This window comes from Chroicocephalus ridibundus, chromosome 2, assembly GCF_963924245.1.
Source record: "Chroicocephalus ridibundus chromosome 2, bChrRid1.1, whole genome shotgun sequence".
Lineage (NCBI taxonomy): Eukaryota > Metazoa > Chordata > Aves > Charadriiformes > Laridae > Chroicocephalus > Chroicocephalus ridibundus.
This window is the reverse complement of record NC_086285.1, coordinates 19,411,307-19,431,865: the sequence shown is the minus strand read 5'-3', so window position 1 is coordinate 19,431,865 and position 20,559 is coordinate 19,411,307. Positions and strand designations below refer to the sequence as shown.

Here is a 20,559-nt window from a genome sequence, read left to right as displayed (position 1 = left end):
GCCATGCTGGGGCACGCATGAGGCGGGATGCACCCATGGGGCAGCCCACCCGAGGAGGCCGGGGTGCGTGCAGCTCATGCAGCTCTTCCTGTGGGCCCCAAGAAGACAAAGTTGTCCATTCCCACCCAAACGCTGTGCTCTCTGCCAAAAGGCTCCCTCTTCCCTACCGGGCGGCTGCGCGGCAGCCCCAGGCGCCCCGGGGGAAGCCGGGGAGCTGGCCTGTGTCTCCGCCGGCACCCACCCCCAGCACCGCTCTAGGCAAGGGTGCCTTCCTCAGGGCGGCAGGCAGCCCTGACAGCCATCAGCCCACGCTCTGCGGATCTCGCCGTAGCCGCCCTCCTCGGTGGCGCCAGGCTTCTCCCGCTCCCCTCACAGCAGGGTGGGAGAGGCGATACCTTCGACACCCGGCGCCCGCCCTCACCCCTCAGCCCCAACGGCCGCTGCCCGCCGCTTCCCGCCCGACCGCCCCCGGCGCGGCTCCACGCCCGGCCAGCAGGTGTCGCTGTTTCCCTCCCCGGGCGAGCCCCGCGCACCGGCCGGCGGAGCCGCCGCGGGGCCGAGTCCCGGCCGCCACCCCCGCTTCGGCCGAGAGGAGAGCGGAGCGAGTGCGGGTGCGGCGGGCGGCCACCCCCCGGCCTCCGCCCCGGGCCGAGCCGGCGGCAGGTGCAGCGAGGTGCCTCGACGCCTCTCGGCGGCGGCAGCACCGCCTCCCTCCGCTCCGCACGGCGCCGTCCTCCTGCCCCGTGAATGGCTGCCGGATGACTGACAGGCGAGGCGGCCACACAGGGCGGCAGCTGCCTGGCGTACACCTATAAGGGCTGGCGGGGAAGGGGTGCCGGGCGGTGCGGGGCCGCCCGGTGAGCAGCCTCCTAGAGCCGGCGGTCCTCGCTCGGAGAGCTGAGCGGCCGCCCGCGGGCACCCCGCCGATCCCCGCAGCAAGTGGTAGTCCCGCGCCGCGGCCACCCCCCCCCCCGCCCTTCTCTCCGGCAGCGGCGCCCGAAGGATGCGGAGCGGTGGAGCGCGGGCGGCAGCGGCGGCGGGGCGCCGCGGGGGGACCCGCCGCTGCGCCGGGCGCGGGCGCCGCCGCCCCTGCGCGCTGCGCCGGGCAGCAGCTCAGTGAGCGCGGTGGCCGCGGCGGGAGGAGGCGCAGCCGGGCTTGCTGCCGTCGCCGGAGGGGCTGGCGGCCGCTCCGCGCCGGCGGTGGGGCTGCGCGGCGCCCCGCGCTGGGGAAGGCGCGGGCGGCGCCGCCGCCACAGGTGACTCGCGGGCCGGGGGCCGTTTCCCGTCCCGCTGCAGCTCGGCCGCCCCTGCGCGTTCCTGCCCCTGCGCCGCGGCCGCCTGCGCGCAGTCCGTCTTCAGCCGCTCCGCCGTGCCGGCGCGACTGGGAGCGCTGGGGGACATGGCTCTGCTCCGGCTCCTTCTCCTCTTGCTCCTCGCCCCTCGGGGGCTCGGGGCCGCCGGCGGCCAAGGGCAGGCGGTGCGCGGCCGGGAGCGGGCGCTCGGAGGGCGGCAGCCGATTTACAACCACATCAAGAGCCGGGAGTCTGCGCCGGCCCCGCGGAGCCGCTCTACGGAGAGCACCATCTTGGCGCAGCGGCTCGCCGAGGAGGTGCCCCAGGACGTGGCCTCGTTCCTCTACACGGGCGACTCCCGGGAGCTGCGGCGTGCCAACTGCTCCGGGCGGTACGAGCTGGCCAGCCTCGCCGGCAAGTCGCGCTTCACCTCGCACCCCTCCCTGCACGGCGCCCTGGACACCCTCACCCACGCCACCAACTTCCTCAACGTGATCCTCCAGAGCAATAAGTCGCGGGAGCAGAACTTGCAGGAGGACATGGAGTGGTACCGCGCCTTGATCAGGAGCCTCCTGGAGGGGGACCCCAACATCTCCAGGGCAGCTATCACTTTCAGCACGGAGCCTTTCTCCACCCCCCAGGTTTTCCTCCAGGCCAGCAGGCATGAGAGCCAGGTCCTCCTGCAGGACTTGTCCTCGTCGGCTCATCGTCTGGCCAACGCCTCTGTGGAGACAGAGTGGTTCCACAGCTTGAAGCGCAAGTGGAGGCCACATTTGCACAGGAAGGTCTTAAACACCGGCCCTAAAACTTTGGAGAACAGCTGGAAGAGGCGGGAGAGCTTCACTGCTGATAAGAACCACATCAGGTGGTCCTTGCCTTACCTGGAGTGTGAGAATGGGAATTACAAACCCGGCTGGCTAGTGACTCTCTCAGCAGCTTTCTATGGGTTGCGGCCAAACCTCCACCCCGAGTTCAGGTAGGAGGAGTGTTCCTCTGCTTGCTTTCTATCGAGAAGGGGGTAGGATGGGATTTTGGTTCTTCCCCAGTCCTGGGGAAGGGCATGCTGTGTCTCTGGTCCACCCTTGCCAGATGGGCTGCTGGGTCACGCCGCAGAGCAACCTCAGGCCTTCCTGTTGAGCTCTACCTTTGTGTGCCTCAGGGAGCTGTTGCTCAGTAAAAGAATCGCTTTCATCTCCATCTGTTTGACAGGGTTTGCTTTCCGTGCTCCCACTGGGATAGGCGTGCATGTGGGATACGTTCCTGGTGTGCTTCTGGTGGGGAGAGGAGAGCAGCAGTTGCCAGTTGTAGCTTATTTCTGCCTGCAAGAGGAAGATGTTTACTGAGGTGTTAATTCTTACTGCACTGCATGATTAAACCTAGCTTGACCCTGGCTATGACTTTTAACTAGCTGGGAGACAGCATCGTTACGCTGGTAAATTGCAATTTCTGGTCTCCAGGGCACATCCACTGTGGGGTGCTCAAGCCTGGTCAGTGGCCAGCATGTTTTTAGGTAAATAGGTGTTTGTGGCTGCAGTTCTGTCGTAGTGCATGTGACTACAACCTGAACTGGCAGTAGGCAAGCTTTCATTGGGACACCCCCCAGTTACATAGCTGTGTAGCTGATACCTGGCATATGTAAAGAATTGCTTATTTTTTTTTATTGCTGTTACTCCCAGGACTTTGCCACTGGGCTGCAACTAGCGGAGAGTAAGATATAAAAAGGCCCATTCTTGTGTCCTTGTATTTTGACAGCAAAGAGGGATCTCTCCAAAAGCGCAAGAGCAACCTGCGGTGTGTGGGATGCCAGTTTTTCCCACTGGCACTGGTTTTGTGGTAGGGCTGACGGGTAACTCTATCCCTTGGGGAATGCCCACTGCCCAGAAGCAGCTGGCATTTGTCAGGGGTGGGAGAGGAGCACAGCATTTGCTTTGTGCTGTGGATCAGTAGTGGGTAAAGATAGACAAGAACACAGCAGACACCGAAAAGATTTTTGCCACACCTAGGTGGTGAGGCAATAGCGTTTGTGAACACTGGTTTTCTTGTCTTAGTCTGAAATCCACAGTCTTCGAATAGGTATGAATGCAGTTATGCATCCTTGGGGGGAAAAAATAAAAATCTGTTGAATGGAAAGTGTCTGCTTATTTTGCTATTGAATTATTTTTTTATTTTTTTCCCCCTGAAATTTTCACACTTATGAGGCTGGCAGGGTTAAGGTAAAATGAGCTCATCTGCAGGCTGTTTGTTGCTGAATTCCTCTGAAGACCAAAACCCAAGAATAGCTCTACCGGAGAGCTCTTCTGGACCTTAGCAGAAGGGCCAGAAAAGTTCAGAAATGCAGTGTTTCACACTTGGTGAACTTCAGGATGCAGATGAAAAGCTAGCGTGGGCTTATATTCTCTTGTTGGGGATAGAGGTTCACATAACTTGAAGAACCACCAGGCTGGGGGTGGCAGCCAGTAACCAGCTATCTGAGAATTTAGATCTTGATATAAAATTTAACTCAAAGAATCTTCAATCTTGACTTCAGTGAAGAGAAAAAACATGTCTCTTAACTAAAAGAGTGTAAAGCTTCAATCTCAGCTCTGTGCCAAGATCCTGTGATGCCAGGAAGCATCTCCACGGTGTAGGTTTCTGCTGTGGTAGCTCTGGTGTGCAGAATACACCAGGTCTGTTTTGGAGTAACCCTGGCCAACCAAGAAAGGCAACCAGTAGAGGTCCTCCTGGGTGCAGTACAAAGCCCTCCCTTCACTTCCTCATCTTCCTAGCCTCTATTTACCATGTGGGAGTCACTTCAGTTGAAGAAATAAAATAGTCTGTTGTAACTCTGATATTTCGAAGGGCATCCATTAAGCACATCTAAGCTTGGAGAACTTCTTATTTAGAAGATCTTGCCATGGGGTATGCTTTGGAAGTTCAAAGTGTTGTGTTGCTGCTGTACTGAACAGTTAGGACAAAACTAACAAAGTTTTGTTGTATTAAAACCAGAGATGAGTTGGTGCACATTTCTAAGAAAATGGGTCAGTAAGCTTTTGGTAACTATGTCAGGAAGCAGGTGGAAGAAGTACATTTTTTTTATATATATATGTATAAATGTACACACACATTCTGTGTATATAAATATACACACACACGCACGTATTCTGGCAAGGCTAAATGATAGTTCTTGTGCTCCTAGTCTGAGGTATGTTACATGAAAGAGGGGCTTCTAATAAAAGCTTAGTATTTGGCATATTGAAAAAGTAACTCTGCAGCTACATAGGACATACTATAAACAAAATACACTTCTCTCAAGACTTGTGGGATGTCTTAATATTTGCACAATATTTCCTATACTTGATAGGTACACAGCCTTAGTGTGAGTTCTTAAGAAATGGTTTAAAGTATAAGCATGTAATATAAAATCTAATGTAGTTATTAGAACACTAGTATCAATTACTATAATGTGCCTCTTGAAATAAGCTTTATTTCCCCTCACCATCTGTCTTTGAGCGACGCAATGGTTTAACTTCAAATTCCTGTTTAAGGCCCATATGGTAAAAAGCAGTATGTATTACTATGTATTAACCTTCATCTTTTGGGAAAGCTACACTGGCTCTCCCAACAAAGTGTCTCTGAACCATCTGTTAGGAAGATGTTAATGGGTCAGTTTACATGCTCTTTACACTTAATAGTCTGGTATGAGGTCATCGATGGTAATTTAGTGTATGCCCCTTTAATATTCTTCTAGCAGTTTATGTGCTTTCTTTTCTGCTGACATTAGGTTTATGGCATGGTACATTAGGGTAAGAGACATTTGGGAACACATTATCTCCATGGAAGAGAGTTCTTTCAGATTACAGAAGGAAAAGCCATTGCTCCCACTTCTTGGTATCTCTTCTCTTGCAGTAACAGATGGGTAAGTCATGTGGTGTCGCAATGCAAAGAGTTTAATGAAGGCAATACTAATAATTACTACTGGTTATGTTCAGTACACGCTACTACTGCAATGTTGTCAATGACATTCTGAAAGTGCAGCAAAAAAAAAAGCTTTGTTCTTCATGTTGTGAAGGGTTATGGTGCCTTCTGCCAGAGGAAGTGAGTGTTACAGGTGGAGGACGCTCACAAGCAGCTTGCTATCTGTCTTTAATTTCACCCCCCCTCTTTTCTTCCTAAGAGACGACAGCCAAACTGTCCACAGCAAAGGCTAAGGAAGGTGAGAGAATTTGGTTGTTCAAGTTGTCTTGCCAGTGCTGAGATGAAGTGGAGAAACCAGACAACCTGATTGGGCTGATAAATGTACCAGAAGCTGTCCGGGCCCAGGGGGACCATGTTAGCCCAGTGCAATGCTAAGCTAGTGGCACTGACTGTCTGCAGCTTCACAGCAGTGCTTGCTGGTGTTTTGTTGTCTGCATTCACTGGCCTTTGGTCTGCCCAAAGTGCAGGGAGAGAGCGTTCCCACCTGCGAACAAAATCCAGTGTAGGCTCTCATTCACAGAATCGTAGGGTTGGAAGGGACCTCTGGAGATCATCTAGTCCAACCCCCCTGCCAGAGCAGGTAATTCAGAAATAAGGGTCTGCAGATAATAGAAGTAATCACTTGGTGGTATTAACCATTCCATTCTCCTTGCTTAAAAAGTCTAAGTTGATGCAGTTTGCAGCTAGCATTCACTGTCTAATGTGCTTAATCAGTCTACAACTCTAGTGCTGCAGAGGGTAGAGCATGGTAGTGTTTGTCACTAATCTTCTGTGACCCTCCTTCTGCTGCTTCTTACTACATGATGAGAATGAACCGTATTCCATGGCACGTGGTGATCCAGCTGCTCTCTTTGCAGCTCTACTGAGGAAGTGGGAACGTGTGAGAAGCAGCATGTTGTGAGTACGTTTCCTTCTCTAAAAGTACTTGCTTGGCCCCTGGAGAGGAAATAGGAGGTTCTCATTGCTTCATCAGTCTAGGAGGCCAGCGGGGAGGATGACCCCTTGATTGGGAAGAAAGATGTGCTAGTAGTCAGCTACTAGGAACATAAAAGTCTTTAAAAAAAAAATAAAAAAACCAAAAAAAATTAAAAAAAAAAAAAAAAATCCTCTTCAGGTTACTGAGTCAATCTCCTGCTGACACAAGCCCACTTAATGTCATCAGGTGACCAGTCTCCATCTTAAAGTAGGTGGGTTTTCCTCTTGGCTCTCCAGTCCACTGGCCTAACAGTTGTGTAGCTGCTTCTGATTTCTGAGCTAAATTTATCCACAGTCAGTTCTCATCCATTTATTCCTGTTCCAGAACTGTGGTTCTATCTGAAATGGCACTTTTCGCTGGTATTTACTGCCCTGACCTATTTATAGGCAGCAGTCCCTTCTCCACCTTTGTTTACTAGACTGCACAAACCAGCTTTCTTTAGTTTACTGTTATAAGCTCTCTGTTGCCATGGTCCCTCTTCTCAAGTCTTGTTCCAGTATTTCTTGAACGTGGTTAGTCAGATTCATGTGCGGTGTTTCAGCCTTGTGCAATGACATCAATTATCCCCAAACTCTGATGAATGAATTGCTGCTTTTGCAGTTCAAAATGTTCTCTTGCGTGCTGTTCTCATTTTCTTCAATGATGTGTTGTAATATGTCAACATTTTGGGAACTGGTCATTGCTCTCGCACTATTTTTCATCCAGGAGGTCAGAATATCTTTAGGATACGGGGATGTTGTTTTTTCCCTCCTACCACGTTCTAACAAGGTCAAGTAGTTTTTTCACCAAACCTGGGGCAGTATTTGCAACCTTTTTTTAAGGACTAGTGGAAGAACGCAATGGAATAATGGCTGTTTTGGCAGAAAGGTACACAATCAGCAAGCTGAGTAATATTTTTTTTTTTTTCCTGAATGATGATGTGTTCTGGAGCATTTGCAGATAACACTTGACTCAGCCAAACTTCAGAGTGAAGTTACTTCTTAATATTTTTTTTTTGTCTTCCTGTCGTTTGCTACTTCTCTCAATTATTGGAAAAGTGCACAGATTAATCTTTATTTTACAGTTAAATTTAGCTGCTTCTTCCCTAAAGGCAGTGTAACGTAGTGATTTCCTGTGTACAGGAACGATGACTTGGACCACTCCAGTGTTAGGCCATAATGGGGCTCTTAGTTAAGGAAACATTATTGAAGGCAAATTAAACCATGGATGTAGAATTATCTATGACAAATAACTAATTTGTTAGGGAATATAAGTGACTTCATCTTCTGCTAAATATTTCACGGCTATTAAATTGTTTGGCAAAATAACCATAAATGTAGACGTAAAAAATTTGTAAAAATTAGTAACTCTTTCCTTTAAATATGGTTTAATTTTTTCCTTTAGCCCCTTTTTTTAGCTTCCCTGCTAAATTATCTTTAGTCTCTGTAGTGAACTAAGAAATAAAATTAATTTTAACTGTTTAGGGAGACTTTCTCATTTTTTGTGACATGATACATTAGTTGTATAATCCTGAAAATATTGTAAAATTGTGAGGCTGACATTTTTTCTATAACACGCCCTGGCCCATATAACATGATTGAAGGTGTGGGTGGATTTAGAACAGATTTTAAAAATGAAAAAGAATAATTTATTTCGTAGAACTTCTGAAAGTCTTAAATTTATATTCCTGAAAAGAGGTGAGAACAAAGAAACATCATCCTATGACTTACTGTCTGCTTACAGAAACCCCCAGTATGTTTTAATTATTCTGTAGACAACCAATTATGTCTCTGCCTTTTTTGTATGAGGTCATGGATAAGGATAGAAAACTGGATGGTGATGAAACAAAAGGAATAATAAATAGGGATTTCTTTTTTAGAAGCATGATTCAGCTTTCTTCACTATTGGAGAAACAGAAGTGGGTCTTTGAAGGAAGAAGTTAAATATGGCCAGGAGAGGATTGAAACACATGCTGCATTTATGTACACGCTTACCTAGCACATGGTAAGTTGCAATAACAGGAACTAGCTTTTGGGGTCAAACTGCTCTTTCCACTCCTCTGTTCTCTACCCTCACCCGCCTTGGGCAAGGCTTCCAGCACAGCAGGGTATCAAAGTGCTTTTGAAGGGAATGGATGTGTGACAGTCCTTACTATCTGAGATCCAGCTCCAGGACCGTCACCTCCTATTCTGTCTGTTCGTGATCCTGGGCTGAGATAGAGAAATGTTCCTAAAGATAAGAACAAAAGCATGGCTGTGTTAGTTCAGATGAAAGGCTTAGCTAGCCTCCTCTCCAGAAGCAGCTTCTCGAAGGTACTTACAGAAAAATAAGTGCAGGTGCTAGATTCTCCTATCTTGGTTATATCCCGTTTAACAAATAATAAGCAATAAAAAAAAAATTGTATTTCAGACTCTATCCGAATGAGTGTTGATATTAAGTATGGATTAGACTGACGTCCATGATTCTAATCCACTTTTTAACCCATTTTTGTCTTCTGCAATGTAGTTTGGCATTAGATTCCGTAATATAATTATGAACTGGTCTGAGAAGAGAAATTATTTTCTGTTTTTTAAATTTGTTCCACGAATCTAAATTTTTTGGGAGATCCCGTGTTCTTGTGATTAAAAAAAAAAAAAATCACTTTGGAAAGTGCTCATTCATCTTCTGTGTCAGTCAGATTTAGTTGTGGGTTATACTGAGTATTTTTGTCACCTGCAAATTATGTCATGGGTCGCCCATTTGCGGTCGCTTGTGAATGTGTTTTGCAAAGAAGGGAGAGTTGTGGTGCCCAGCTTGTTAACCTGCCTGCATGTGAAAGCTGACTTTTGTCATGTTGATTCTCTCAAGAGTGGCTCAAAGGATGGAACCTGCCTGGCTCTAAAGTGTGTGGTGGTGAAAATAATTTGTTTTCTGCAAAGGCTGACTCTGCTCCAGCATTTTTGATATTTTGGTGGTCTGTTTGCCTTACAGACTCTACTTCAGGCTTCCTTTTTCTGAGGTATTTAAAAGCTTTTAATTAGTGGAGCCTATGCTTTTAACATGCTGCTTCTAAAAATGTCTTTTGGTTTTGTCTTATGTTTTTGTAGTTTTGTATGTTCCTTGCCCAGGTTTATGTCTCTCCATTTTCCTTTTTATTTTAATGTTGACTTCCACTTACTTTTCAGTTTTAAAATTCTGTTATTGCCTTTAAACAAATCTTCAGTGTCAGAAGATTGGGTATAGTGAGGCTGACACCATCTCTTCTGTGTAGGATCCTTCTAATTCAAAAGCTTTTTTTGTTCCTTATATCATTTTTTTTTCTTTATATAGCTTTCTGTACTATTCCTTAAGGCCCTCTCTTTGCACCTGTCTCTTTGACCCCATGGATAGTAATGGGAGCATTTTAAAAAAAAATAAAAATGCTGATTTCTTATTCAATGGCTTGAATTTGTCTCTAAGGCCTTTTTTTTATAGGGAGAATCTAATGTAAGTGGTACCCCACCATCACTGACACCTTGCATTCCTATACAAGGTGATCTTTGTACCAGCAAGTTGAACATCCGCAAGCAAAAAAAAATCACCACCCCTCAAAGTATCTAGGAAGCTCTCTGACTAAACTGCAGGGAAATCCCCAGAGAGGCAGCACTGTGTGCCATAAATCTGAAGGCAGATTTAAATCTGAAATAATTCTTCAGACAACAGAGGATTCAGCTTTTAGTATGCTGCCCTTATAGTACTGTGCCAAATGGCCTAGAGGGATTTTCTTTGCAGGTGAATCCTAATTCATGTGCCCACACTACTATACCTTGCTCTTCAGTTAAGTTTATTTTTATTGAAAGCTGGTTCTCCTGTGAAAATATGTGCTGAAAAGCAGCAGTCATGCTATGGCTGAGGAATTGGGTAAGTCTGTACTATTAGTAAGAAATTAGTGGTAACTGGGTGATCAGATCAAAATCACGTTGTATGTAATGTCCCAGTAGCTTTTTGTGAATCTGGCTGGATATGAAGAGGTAATAGTTTTAAAAATGTCTAATTGATGCAGAATCTGAAATCTTAACTTTCAAAAGCAACTTGAACCTGCTGATTCCCAATAAGACTTATGGCTGAAAGTCACTAGTGAATTTGACACAGGATTTATTTTTTTTTTTTTGGATGCTGATGGTACATTGAAGGAGCCTCAGGTGTCAGGTAGTATCCGCTGTTTGAAAATGAATATTCTTGAAAGTGTCAACCTCCAAAATGAGAATGGTTAGAAAAAGTATCTGCTCTAAAAACATTGGCTGTACTAATTACAGTATGTATTTATATAGAGGCATGGGCATTTGCAGATTTGGGATGGCTGTAGAAAGTTTGTTTTTCTTATCTCCTTGTTTTGTGGTAAGGAGGACTTATGAAGGACAGCATGTAGGGGTGAGTGAATACGGCAGCAATAATTTAGGCAGGCATTTACATTTGGGGGATGATGTCTGCTTCAGTTTGTGATAACCATGCCTTATACCTTAATTATAGCTGCTTGCAGTGCTTACAGGTACAAAAATAAGTGTACAAACTTAGAAGACAAACTTTGAATGCCTGTGATGACCTCTGTGCCACAAAGCTTCTGAAGATCTAGAGGACAACGATATTATTTATCATCGTTTAGATGTTGGCAGGCTATTATTCTGTGCAGTCCTGGCTTAAGCTGGCTGGGTGAAAGAGAACACGTTCCTTCTGCTTTTTTAATGGTGTAACAGTACAGGCAAAAAAAAATCCTTCTGTAGATATAGATTTTTACAACATGTTGTTACAATGAGATATTATAACTACTGAAACTATCAAGAATAGCTAGTAGGTTGGAAAAATAAGCTTAAATCAATTTCTGGCACAGATTTCAAGGCAAATAGCATGCCAACAAACAGTGGTACTGGAAATTAAGACAGACATGAAAGCCTCTTAAATCAAACCTCTGACCTGACAAAATCCTTGATGACATCGTTCTTCAATGACTATGTATTCTGTACAATTCAACTAATTCTTTCTTAACTACATGTTAAACGTGAACTTGCAATCCTTAAGTATCTTTTTTCCTGTAAGGATAGTAACATTGTGGCGAAACCCAAATATTTATTGTTATAAGGAGATTAACAAAATATACTTACTTGCCAGATGGTCCACAATTACCAGTAATATTGTTATTAACTTATTACTGTGGCTTGGGTTCAGCCAGGCAGTGTTGTCAGTGTGGATGAATGTGTTATGCTGATGAGTTTACTCTTATACCACTGATATGTCTTGATGGCTTCTATCAAGATAGCAGAGCTGCAGTTATTCCCAGTTAGTTCAATAAATATCACATTTACAGGCAGCTGGTCTGTATACATTTTAGGAGGATGTGTTCTTCCATATGTTCTATTTTCTGAATGCTGAATCAAAAATAACTGAAAGTGTGGGTGGCTAAACAGGTTGTGCCAGCTGCTGTATTAATCACAGATGAATTTCGGAAATATATCATGTACATATAGGTGTAGTCTTTGTGTAATAATGGTGGGGTACAAGTCTGAGATGGTGGAGATTTTTAAAATGGCAAAGCATCCCAAATGAATGCAGTAAGTCTTGTACCATCATGATGCTTTCTGTAAATGTCACATGTATGCCTAAAGAGACTTTTTTTTTTTTTTTTGGAAACCATTATATCCTCAAGTAGCCACAGACCAGTTACTACCTCAGCAGAACTATGATGTTACCATAAAGCATGAACATGTATTGCAGACATCTAGTGAAAAAAGAATAACATGCACCATGGCGGGGGGAAATAGAAAGCCTATGGTAGATCATAACTGTCAAGAGAGATTGCTTTCATATGCCTGCTTCTGGACTGTACTGTGATTCCTTCCTGGAGATTTTCACCCCAGGAATTCATAAAGCTCTGGGAAAAGGAAAAAGGAGAACAACTTAATCATATCAGAAGTTCAGGTTGTGCTACAGAAGAGCTGCAGACAGGAGAAGAGTGTAGGCAGAATTGATTGTATTGAGTTCATGAAGACTGAGTTTTGTGAAAGGCAAATGTTCTTGTAAGAAAACTTTAAACTCAAAAGAATCAAAGGGATAATGCATTCAGTTTCAAATAGAATAATTTTGTAGTGTTTGTGGAAGAAGTATTGTGAAAATTTTTTGAAATTAGATCATTTTCAGGTCTGCATGGCATAAAAGGGAGCTCCTGACAAAACTCAAGCATAAAATGAAAGTGCACAAGAGGTGGAAACCGGGTCAGGTAATCCGGGGAGAATATGAAGATGTGGTCTGAGCATGACTGTGACCGTGAACATGAGCATCTTGTATCAGAAAGAGTGTGGCCAGCAGAACTAGGGAGTGATCACCCCCCTGTACTTGGCACTGGTGAGGCCCCACCTCAAATACTGTGTTCAGTTTTGGACCCCTCACTACAAGAAAGACATTGAGGTGCTGGAGCGTGTCCAGAGAAGGGCAATGAAGCTGGTGAGGGGTCTGGAGCACAAGTCTCATGAGGAGCAGCTGAATGAGCTGGGGTTGTTTAGCCTGGAGAAAAGGAGGCTGGGGGGAGACCTTATGGCCCTCTACAACTACCTGAAAGGAGGGTGTAGTGAGGTGTGGATCTGTCTCTTCTCTCAAGTACCAAGTGATAGGATGAGAGGAAATGGCCTCAAGTTGCACCAGGGGAGGTTTAGATTCGGTATTAGGAAAAATTTCTTCACTGAAAGGGTTGTCAAGCATTGGGACAGGCTGCCCAGGGAAGTAGTTGAGTCACCATCCCTAGAGGCATTTAAGAGACATGTGGACACGGTGCTGAGGGACACGGTTTAGTGGTGGATTTAGCAGTGTTACATTTATGGTTGGACTCAATGATCTTAAAGGTCCTTTCCAACCTAAATGATTCTATGTTTCTATGAATCTATGCACAGGTGGGGTTAGGGAAACCAAAGCCCATATGGGGCTGAATCTGGCAAGGGACATGAAGGGCAACAAGAAGTACACAGGTAGCAAAACTGGGACTAGGTGGAATGTGGGCGGGCTGCTGAATGGGGCAGTGGACTTTGTGACATAGGACTTGGAAAAGGCCAAGGTACTTGATGTCTTACAAGGACTACAGGCTGATCGGCCTCACCTCAATCCCTGGGAAGGTGATGGAGCAAATCTTCCTGAAAACCACTTCTAAAACACGTGAAGGAGAAGAATGTCATTGGGAGTAGCCAGCATGGGTTTATGAAGGGGGAATAGTGTTTAACCAACCCAATAGCCTTCTGTGTATAGATGACTGGAGTACAGCTGGAGTCCAGTCACTGTTAATATGCTGGAACGAGTTCTGTTTAACATTTCATTTGGTGGCCTGGACAATAGGGTAGCAAGTTTGTAGATTATAAAAGTTGGGAGGAGTGGTTGAGAGACCAGATGGTTGTGTTGCCATTCAGGGAGACTAAAACAGGCTGGAGAAATGAGCAAAGAAGAACCTTGTGAAGTTCAGCAAAGGGAAATGCCAAGTGCTGCACCTGTGGAGAAATAATGCCATGCACCAGTACAGGCTGGGGGTTAATGACTGGAAAGCAGCTTCGCAGAAAAGGCCTGGCAGGTTCTAGTGGACACCAATTTGATGTGAACCACCAATGTGTGCTTGTGGCAAAGACTGACAGCCTCCTGGTCTGTGAGAGGAAGAGCATTGCCAGCTGGTTGAGGGTGGTGATCCTTCCTCTTTACCCAGCCTGGTGGTGCCCCATCAGGAGTGCTGTGTCCACTTCTGGGCTCCTCAGTATACAAGAGACATGGATGTACTAGAGTGAGCCTAGTGAAGGGTCACAAAAATGATTAAAGATTGGAGCACCTCACAGACAGGAAGGGTTGTGCAAGCTGGGACTCTTCAGCCTGGGGAAGAAAGGGCTCCTGGGGCATCTTACACGTGTGTGTAAATACCTGATGGAAAAGCGTAAAGGAGACAGAGCCAGATTCTTCTCAGGGGTAGTGTGTGACAGGACAGAAAGTACAAGAGGCACAAATTGAAATCCAAGAAATTCCATTTAAACATCAGAGAGCTTTATATAACGCTGTGAGGGTGGTCAGACGCTAGATCAGGTTTCCCAGGGGTGGTGAAGTCTCCATTATGGGAGGGTATTAAAAAAAACAACTGAACTGAGCGTGCTTTGAGCAAATGGTTGGACTGGATGATCACAAGAGGTTTCTTTCAATGACAGACGTTGTATGAATCCATGATTTCCACATCTATTAGGAACAAAATAATTGTATTGAAAAGTTTTCAAGGGATACAAGTTATTTAATCAATTCAGATGTGAAAAATCCAGAATTATATTTCCTCTCTCTCCAGTACACAGCTCTGAGCGTTAGGATGTTATCCTGCTTTCTGCCTCTTGGTCCACTAGAACATGCCACTAGTTCTTCAGTTTGCAGCATGTCTGGTACAAGGTCATACTCAAATGCTTGCTCAGTACGCTTACTGTCTGCAATTCCTCTGGCTCATACGTGTTGTCTTTCTCACAAGTAACCTCTAGGTAAGTTTTCTTTTGAAAATGTTTATATGCCTTTATACTGACACCGTGCTTCTACAGGGCCTGCTTGTGATACCACACAGCAAACTCTTAAGGTGTTTTTCCTCTCCTAGCGGTGATTAGTTTACCCTTAATTTGCAATCTGTACCTCTCTCTTCATGGAAGTGTTTGCGGAGGGAAAGCGGAGTTTCCCTTCCTACCAGTTAAAAACAAAATGTGCACAAGGGAAAAGGTTTCCCTGTAAAGGAAATAAAGACCTACTTCCCTAAGGTGCTGGAGAGTCTCCCAGGTGAATCTGTTGCAGTCTTAATAAGGATGAATCATCACTGTTTTTCCTACTGCATAAACTGATTTCTTTAGAGTAATCAGAATGATGCTGATGCTTGAGCAACCCTTGCCAAAGTGCCAGGTGTATAACATGAACTGGGAGAGCAAGGACTAGTGTTGGTCCTGGTCCCGATGCCTGTTTGATGCCTGTATGCAGCCACGGTGAGATTGTTCATGTGCAGAACAGGTCCTGTCCCCAGACTGCTTGCTAATTTTTATGCTCAGAAAGGTCCAGAAAATATTAGAAGCCTACCTGGTGGGATCTGCACATGACCAGATGAGGAATTAGTTATCTCCACTCCTACGAGCATCTGAGATGGATACCTTGGTATCAGGTTAAGATAAACTTGTAATCCACTGACATCAACGTTTTATAAAGAGTTAGTTTGTACAGTACAGCAGTTTTTCCCTTGAGGTCATTGGTCACCTGGAACATGGAAAAAACAGTTCATTGGGGCGGAAGTGTAGTTTTAGCAGTCCCTGGATAAGCTGTTGTTCCAAACAAGAGTGGAAAGGCACAAAGCTATAAACTAAAAATACTTCTGAATATTCTAGAAGTGTGGTGTATACTCTTTCAAACTGAACTTACTAGAGCCAGTACTTAAATATTTCAGGTCGTTTCTAAGTGTGCTCAGCATCGGATTACTTAGCTTCTAGGCAGGAGACAGAGGGGGATGAAGTGCACCTGTACTGTCTAGCTTCCTACTGGCTATCCTACATAATTTCCTAATGCATTCTTCTTCAGATCACTAAAATTGTGTACTTGTGTTTCTCTAATGACTATATAGCGTGTCTGAAGATGAATGTCCAAATATAGCTGTTGTGGTTGTACTGGGGCCAGGTATGAGGGAGCAGTATTGTCTTGGTTTTGATCAAGCTCGCGCTCTTATTCCTGTTCTGACTTTGTTCATAAGTGGCCTCTCAAATATATGACTCAACTCTTGTATTATTATTCTTATTTATTTATTTATTTATTAGTGTTCTTATATGTACTGAGCTTTAACTAAAAGGGGCAACATGCCTTGGGGTGAGTGAGGTGTTCTTGAGACAGAGGTTGGGCCATGCCCTTTGTTGGTAGTCCACAGCCTGAAAGGAGGGATGATGGTGTTTGTAGTTGTGGAAGTTCAGACTGTGGAAATCAAAACTTTTGTCTGAAGTGGCTGAAAAGGTTAACTTAAAAGAAGTGGTATCCTAGATTTAAGAAATCAGTCCAGGGCATGCATCTGTTACAAGTAAGTCCGTGCAATGATCCAACTACCAGAAGTTCCGTACTGACATTTTTGTTAAGTCCAGGCAGCAGCAAAGCAGTCACAGATATGTGCTCTCACAAGATGATGCTATAAAAGTTCTATGTCCAAAGGAATTTTGGAAGCTATTTAGAGAGAATAAGGAAATTTTTGAAGGCTTTTTTTTAAGATATGCAACTACAGTCTTACAGAGTTTTTTTTTTCTTCTGGTGATTTCCGAGTTATTTAGAAAATAGGGTGTTTGCTTTGAAATTCATAGAATTATAGAATCATAGAATCATAGTGTTGGAAGGGACCTCTGGAGATCACCTAGTACAACCCCCCTGCCAGAGCAGGGTCACCCAGAGCAGGTTGCACAGGAACGCGTCCAGGCGGGTTTTGAATGTCTCCAGAGCTGGAGACTCCACCACCTCTCTGGGCAGCCTGTTCCAGTGCTCTGCCACCCTCAAAGTAAAGAAGTTCCTCCTCATGTTTAGGTGGAACTTCCTATGCTCAAGTTTGTGCCCATTACCTCTTGTCCTGTCCCCGGGCACCACTGAAAAGAGCCTGGCCCCATCCTCCTGACACCCACCCTTTAAGTATTTATAAGCGTTGATAAGGTCCCCCCTCAGCCGTCTTTTTTCCAGACTGAAGAGACCCAAATCCCTCAGCCTTTCTTCCTAAGAGAGGTGTTCCAGTCCCCTAATCATCTCGGTAGCCCTTTGCTGCACCCTCTCCAGCAGTTCCCTGTCCTTCTTGAACTGGGGAGCCCAGAATTGGACACAGTGCTCCAGGTGCAGCCTCACCAAGGCAGAGCAGAGGGGGAGGATGACCTCCCTTGACCTGCTGGCCACACTCTTTTTGATGCACCCCAGGATGCCAAATTGGGTTCTTAGCTTTTCATTCAAAAAAATTTCTGAGGGAAACTGTTGATAATGAAAACTTGAGTGTTCGTGACATAGAGCTGATATAGCTCAGACAGTCCTTGAGGACCTGTGTGTGTAGGAAACTTTTTTTTTTTCTTTTTGGTTTCACAGGCATCAGTGTCCTTCTACTCCTGGCTTGCGCTGTCCTTCTGATGTTGTGTCATGTGTTAGACCAGCGCTGGCTGGCAGCGATGGGGAGAGAGGGATTTGGGTGCCTGCTGGAGGTGCTGAGCTGTGGAGGAGAGGATTAAGGTTGCTGGAGATGAGGTTTTGTCTGGGGAGAGTATGGAAAAAGGCTTTTGCCCAGTGGTTTTGGCAAATAGCGTTCCCTGGAGCAAATGGAAGGATGCCATTGTCACTGGGCATGGGGGTGAGGTGCAGCTCCTGGTAGTGCACTCAGGCAGCTTGATGGCCTCGGAAAAAGTAGTGCAGGTCGTTCATTGTATTTATTTTAGTTCTTTGCTGCATTGTAAAATGTGAAGGGCATTAAATTGTTTGAGTGTATAACTTATTCTTACCTGCCGCCTTACACTTAGCGTGTTAGATTTACCATGCTCTTGTCATAATACATCTCAGTAAGGTCTGGCATAGGAATGTGTCTCTGCAATTGTGGCTTCATGAACACAAAACTTCTCTTTTTTTTCAGACATTTCATCAAATTCCATATTTAGAAGAAAGATGTAGTTCTGCTTTGCAGGCTACAGCATCATAAAGAAGTTTAACCTATTTCTGTGGTCGCTGTGTTCAAGGCTGTTTCTCTCTCTTTTCAGGGGTGTTGTCAAAGTTGACATCAATCTGCAGAAGGTGGACATTGACCAGTGTTCGAGTGAGGGGTGGTTCTCGGGGACACACAGGTGTCATCTCAACAATTCTGAGGTATGTCTGTCCCTAAGGGACTGAGCTAGTCTTCAATAACAAGTCTTTCCACTATGAATAATTTTTTTTAGTATAAATGCTACCTATTTTATAGACTTTGAAGGTGGTTTGTAGGTTGAAAAAATCTTTCTGTGCAAGGCATTACAGTGCGTGCGCCTGCTTTTCAGGAATATTGGTGTTAAATAAAACAGAAGCTAAGTTACTGTGCAGAAATAACGATTATAGGGAAAAAGAAAATTACCAGTGAAATAATTTATGAAGTTCTGCTTGGAAGTCAAACATAAATCTATGATCTATGATTTATTTTACACTCAAAATGAAAATAGGCTTTTAATGTCACTTTTGACTGGACAGCCTTGCAAAATACAGTAAAAGTAGCTCAAACACTTATAATAATTATTCAGAAAAACACGGTCTCTTGGTAGAATGATGCAGAATAACAGCCAGAATTGGATACTGTAAATCTTTCCTAATAGAAATGCCAACATTTTGACAGAGCTGACTAAATGTTTCTGTTAAGCTCCTTCCTGCTTCCCCTTTCTTCTGAAGGTCTGTGTCTGGCTCCGTCTGTCAGCATATTGTAGATCACTCAGCCTGGCCAGTCGTATGTATTCAATGAAACTTTAAAACAAAATACATTCAATGATTTTCCTTTTTATTATGGCATATGATGTTGTTTTTGAAGGCAGCCATTTGCCTTCTGTGAGGGTAGGCACCTCATGTACTTCCGTGCTTTCAGAAAGGACAGCTAAAATGTAGGGAAAGTTGACAGTTGCCTACCAGAAGTCAGGAGATGTTTGCCTAATTTATTATAAAATGCTGATTTATCAAAGCCAAATCTAAATTTAGGAAAAGATTTGATTTTGATGAATTCACCTACTAACACTTTTGAGCAAGAAAAACTTGTAAACATCCTTTTTGGTGTTTTTCACTTGGTTTTTTTTTGGGTTTTTTTTTTGTTTTTTTTCTTAAAATAAGAACTCAAATAGTCTTTGATAAAGACCAATTTTAAATGAAATATTTCTGCAAAGGAAAAAAAAAAGATTTTTTGTTTTCTTTGTCAAGTACTGTTTGACTTCTGAATTCAAGGCAACACTTTTTTTAATATCTCATGTTTCTTCCTAGATGAAAATACTGTTTCCCATGAGATCTGATAACCTTGATTTTTAATATATGCTAGTTATATTGCATGTGATTATATATTTTGGCAAGTGCTCCTCCTTTTCCTAATGTCTTATGAGCAAAATTGTCTGCAGAGGGGTGAGACTATAAGTTGCATCTCTTCCTGCAACCAAGAAGAAAAAGGGGAAAAAAAACCCCCACCCTATGAGAAGACTAAGAAAAACCAAGGCAAAAGTAAAATGGAGAAAATGAAGAAAGATCAATGGTGGGCTTTAATGCACCTTTGGTCTGGTTCAAAGCCCATTTGCTGTAATGGGCTCTGAATCATGCTCTGTATTCTTAACATAAAGGAAAACAGAATCTGAGTCCAATCAGACTGGATGTAATTCCACAATTACACTTCCCTTCCAAATCTAAGTCTTTAAGAGTGTGTCCTGGAGAGAACAATGCAAAAAGCTACTCTCTCTGGAAGAGTTTGTTGGAGAAGGGGGGGAAATAAAAGTACTTTTTTTCACTCTTCACAATTCATTTTCATGGGAGTAAAAAGTAGGTTTTATTTCTCTGTAGAATTCACTCTGATTATGAAAAGGGGTTTTCTTCATGAATATGACATGCAGTAAAATCTACCTTCCATTTTATTATTATTTCACATGAGGCAAATGGAAAGTCATTTAGGGAACAGAGTGCAGAATGAAATTCTGCATGAAAGACAACCTTAAGGGTTATAGAAAGTTTTCTGTGACTTGCAAAAAACCACTTTAATTCCACAGCCTTTAGTATCTCAGGGGGCAAGATGGAAAATCTCACCTCTATGATTTGGTCTTTTACCGCGCGTGAGAAACTGAGGCGGCTGTCATGGACCACTGATGCAGGGTGTGAGTCTCCACCAGTTTTGAGCCAGGACTGGGTTTTTGGCATTCTGGGCTTCGTTTTCCTGCTGAGAGGGCAGTGGGCATTTCCTGTCTGCTGAAAGAGAGGATAACATTTATTTTACTTCAAATGTACGTTACAGATCAATTCTTGATGTTAGGATTCTGGCGTGTGTTGTTGTAAAGCTGGCTGTGCTCAAATAAGGGTCTTTGCAGAGCTTTTATTTACCAGACTCACTTGCACTGTTTTTTTTTTTACTTTTTTTTCTGTCCCTGTTTATTCTGTATAGTGTTTTCCTTGTTCTCTAGAGCTAGCAAAGACAGCTCTATATAGTTTACAGTAATATTTTTTTTTATACAGCACTTCTGCTACTGTTGAGTCCAACCTGATACATCGGTATAAAACCAGAACTACTTTGTGCTGTTTTGACAGTAGGAAGCACTACATTTGCTGATGTTACAGAAGATGTTTTATTTTTCATACTGGACAGTTGCATGTTTTTGTTTTAGTAAGCCTACTGTG

General features: G+C 44.4%; 1 protein-coding gene across 2 annotated transcripts in view; it reads left to right on the top strand.

Moving 5' to 3' along the window:
* The first annotated feature begins 613 nt into the window (after nt 1–613).
* The window catches only part of GPR158 (G protein-coupled receptor 158), a 209,057-nt gene continuing 189,111 nt past the window's right edge, over nt 614–20,559 (top strand). For both annotated transcript variants that reach the window (XM_063324628.1, XM_063324626.1), the window contains exons 1-2: nt 614–2,268; nt 17,940–18,045. In XM_063324628.1, coding sequence (XP_063180698.1) covers nt 1,400–2,268; nt 17,940–18,045 — 975 coding nt within the window. In that variant the 5' untranslated portion in view covers nt 614–1,399. The remainder of the gene's footprint in view (nt 2,269–17,939; nt 18,046–20,559) is intronic.